This window comes from Tenrec ecaudatus, chromosome 4 (genome assembly GCF_050624435.1).
Source record: "Tenrec ecaudatus isolate mTenEca1 chromosome 4, mTenEca1.hap1, whole genome shotgun sequence".
Taxonomy (NCBI): domain Eukaryota; kingdom Metazoa; phylum Chordata; class Mammalia; order Afrosoricida; family Tenrecidae; genus Tenrec; species Tenrec ecaudatus.
In genome coordinates, this window is record NC_134533.1 from 21,285,479 (window position 1) to 21,289,279 (window position 3,801).

Genomic DNA, 3,801 nt, shown 5'->3' on the forward strand with positions numbered 1-3,801 from the left:
GTGTTACTTCTTCCTCAACACCAAATAAAGCTCTCTATTCTTCTACATGAAACTGCTTCAACACTAATTAGGATGTGTGTTCATATTGCCTATCTTCCTGAAGAAACTAACTCTCATTTACCAACATAGTATTCTATTAAATCTCTAATCAGAAAATAATATTTTCTGTTGAATTATTTTAGGTCAATACAAACCAATCCATTCATCTTCAGTATGTTGAGATCCGTTTCTTGCTCCATAATTTCCTCATGGCATTTTTCACCTCTGCATTTCTTAGCGTATAAATCAGAGGATTAAGCAAAGGCGTTGCAAAGGTATAAAACACAGCTATCACCTTGTCCATGGGGAAGGTGGTTGCGGGGCGTGTGTACATAAATATAGAAGGCCCAAAGAGCAGGATGACCACGGTGATATGGGAGGTGCATGTGGAAAGGGCTTTTTTCCTTCCTTCAGCACTGTGATTTCTCAGAGAATGCAAGATGATAACATAGGAGAACATCAGCATGACAAAACTCACTGTGCAAATGGCCCCACTATTGGAAACCAAGAGGAGGTTGATCACATAGGTGTCTGCACAGGCGAGTTGCAACAAAGGCTGCAAGTCACATAAATAGTGATCAATCACATTGGGACCACAGAAAGGTAAACTCAAAGCCAAAATAATCTGCACTGAGGAATGCACACAGGACCCGACCCAGGCGACAGCTACCAATATACTGCAAACCCTCCTGCTCATGATGGTCGTGTAGTGCAAGGGCTTACAGATGGCCACATAGCGATCAGCAGCCATGAGGATGAGAATGAAGATCTCCAGACAGCCAAAGAAATGCAATGAAAATACCTGGAGAATGCACTCATTGAAAGAGATGGTGCTGTTCTTCAAAAGGGCATCCACAATCGTTCTAGGGGCTATGGAAGTAGAGAAGCAGGTATCAGACAAGGATAAGTAGAAAAGGAAGAAGTACATGGGACTCCTAAGTGTTCTGCTGGTCTTGATAGCAATAATTATCAGCACGTTACCCACCAATGTGCCCAAGTAGAAAAACAAGATGAGGACAAATATGATTTTCTTTTTAGCAGGATCCTGTGTCAAGCCAAGGAGAATGAATTCAGTCACATTATTATTCAACAGCATGATTTCATGAATGAGAAGAAGTTATAAGTGTGAAATATTTTATCTGAAAAAAATTACAGAAATCGGTTTACAGTGCTATGAAATTGTGGAATATTTTAACCAAACTATTTTGTGATGCTCTGCAATATTATGAAATATTTGAGCAAAATGAATATTCATTACTAGGGATGGTCTAGCTGTGGTTTATTAATAAGTCATATCAACCCCTTGTTCCTCCATTTTTAATCACTAATTTATATGGGCATTGAAAGCTTCAAATAGCTTATGAAAGATACTTTTTCAGATCACTCTTCAAAGGCAACACCATGCTAACTTTAATATTTTTACTGCTCTTCTTAAATTAAGTTATTTAATTTAAAAAATCAGGGTATGTGTTCCAATTTATTTTTTGCCTTTAAGAATTCATATTCAATGGACCTTGGACCCTATGTTTTGCAGTTTATCACTCAGAGTTTACATGTTTGTTTTTTTGGGTTTAATGTTGTAAATATCAAATTATACATTATGGCATTTTCTTCTTCATAAAAATGCCTCACTTACACAAATATTTAACATCACATATATATTAGTAACACATATTTATATTTATGTGTATTACTTATAAATCTATAATAAGACAACAACCCCAAAACCTCCAAAAGAGTTGCCATACCAACTCATGGAGACCCCTTGTGTTGCTAAGCACAACAACTTATGGGGTTCCCCTCATGACAATTTTCAAGGAAATGTCTTATCAGGCCTTTCTTCCCTGGTGGTGCTGGGTAAATGTAATGTAAACCTTTAGATTAGTAGTTGAGCACACACCTTTTGCACCACTGAAAGACCATCAAATAGGATATGACCCAGTAATTTCCTAAACAAGCTCTCCCAATGTTTCCAGTTTGAAAATGACAGTAAGAAAACTCTCTCCCTTTGTTGTGGAGTCAGTTTTGATGCATCCACACTGCTGGCCAGTGGATAGCACCTCACAGTGATTCTACAAGACAGAGCACAATGTTCCCAGGGTTTCCAAGGTTGTACATGTTTAGAAGCCAAGTGACATATATGAATCCCACGGAGCAGTTGGTGAGTTTGAACCGCCTAGGAACCCAATACTTAGTCCACTTTGCCACCAGGGATCCATATAAATTTTTATTGGCCTCTAAGTCATCTATTTTTGACCTAAAACATTTTAATGGTCTTTAGTGTGTAACAGACAGAAATAAATATAAATAAATGTTCTTTGATAATTTTTCTCAAATTACCTAGGACCCTTGGTACTACAATGGTTGCAATGCTCAGCTGATCACCAAAATATCTGATGTTGAAACTCACTAGCTGCTCCACCAAGATAAGATGAGGCCGTCTGCTTCCTTGAAGGTCCACAGTCTTGGGAGCTCTATGGAGCAGTTCTCCTCTGTTCTAGAGGGCCGCTAGGGATTGAAATGGACTAGATGGCAGTGGGTTTGGAACAAGGCCTCTCAAAGAGGGTTGCTGACTCCAAGGTCAGCCGTTTACACCACCAGTCTCTCAGCAAAGGGAAGATAGAACTTTCTGCTTTTGAAAAGAGTTACGACCTTGGAATCCACGGGGCAATACTCTAAGGACACAGTGAGTCAGTATTGACTGTATGGCATGTAGTATGTGATATTCTATGTGGTTGAAAAGTACCAGTTAGAAAACTCAGAGTTCTTGAAGTTACATTTCCAAATTTACATGTGGGAGGTGATGGCTTAATGGGTTCTTGTCTGATCATTCAAGTTTTTGGCTTAGATGTCTGAGATCTGTGGCAGTGAGTTTGAGGTTATCACCAGGCTACCAGGCAGCTGGTGCAGAAGCAACGCATAACTGTAAACCCCAGTAGAGTTTGTATTATCTAAGTGTCTAAAATGCCAATGTTTCTGGAGCAAAGCAGAGAAGCAGCCAAAGGAAGATAGGTACAGGCTCCAGGGAACAGCACTGCTTCTGTAAACAAACACCTTCTCCTCAGCATATATTTCTTGTGACCTAGGTTATTTCCATATGGAAAGGAAAGCATCTTCCTCTCTTCCTGCTAACCTACACCTCCATTTACTTGCTGATTTGTTAAATCTCTTTCACAACTCAAAAGAGTCTGGTTTATAAAATTCTGTACTCAAAGACAGTTCATTACAATAACAAAGAAAACGAATTCCCAAATGGCCTAAAGCCCCAACACAGCAAACAAAGGTCTAAAGAGTCCATTTCTACTCATACTTATTAAGAGCAAACCTGGTTATTTCAATCATGTCTTTGTTAATATCACTCAGATACATTTTCTCTAAGCTCTAGTGCAATTTGCTTTGTTCTTTGCACAAAGGGATTTTTAAATCAGTTTTAAGATATCATGGTACAGAGTAGCACAAAACAGTTCCAAAATTAACTATTCATTGAATTCTGTGGATACTAAAAAACATATTAAAGTTCAATAGGAACACAGGAGTAACATGTCAGATGGGAAATTTATCATGAAATAGTATAGAAGGCAAATGATAAAAATGAGGAAGGACAATATCTCAAAACACACCTTGCTGTCTCCTTTCTTCTTGGGATCCTTTCCATTGTCGCTTGCTTCATCCTTCTTATGACTCCTTAACCAATCATAGAGAATCGTCTGTTCCCATTTCCATTGAGTTGATTGAGACTCATTGTGACCCTATAGAATGGGT

At 38.5% G+C, this 3,801-nt stretch overlaps 1 protein-coding gene across 1 annotated transcript; it reads right to left on the reverse strand.

Annotated features, from left to right (window-relative positions):
* Positions 1-208: 208 nt before the first annotated feature.
* On the reverse strand, positions 209-1,165 carry LOC142445747 (olfactory receptor 4C16-like). Its single transcript, XM_075547672.1, has one exon. The coding sequence runs from the start codon at positions 1,133-1,135 to the stop codon at positions 209-211; it is 927 nt and encodes a 308-aa protein (XP_075403787.1). The 5' UTR covers positions 1,136-1,165.
* Positions 1,166-3,801: the final 2,636 nt, after the last annotated feature.

Coding starts and splice junctions, on each gene's coding strand:
- LOC142445747 (XM_075547672.1), bottom strand. CDS start 1,135: ATGCTGTTGAATAATAATGTGACTGAATTCATTCTCCTTGGCTTGACA.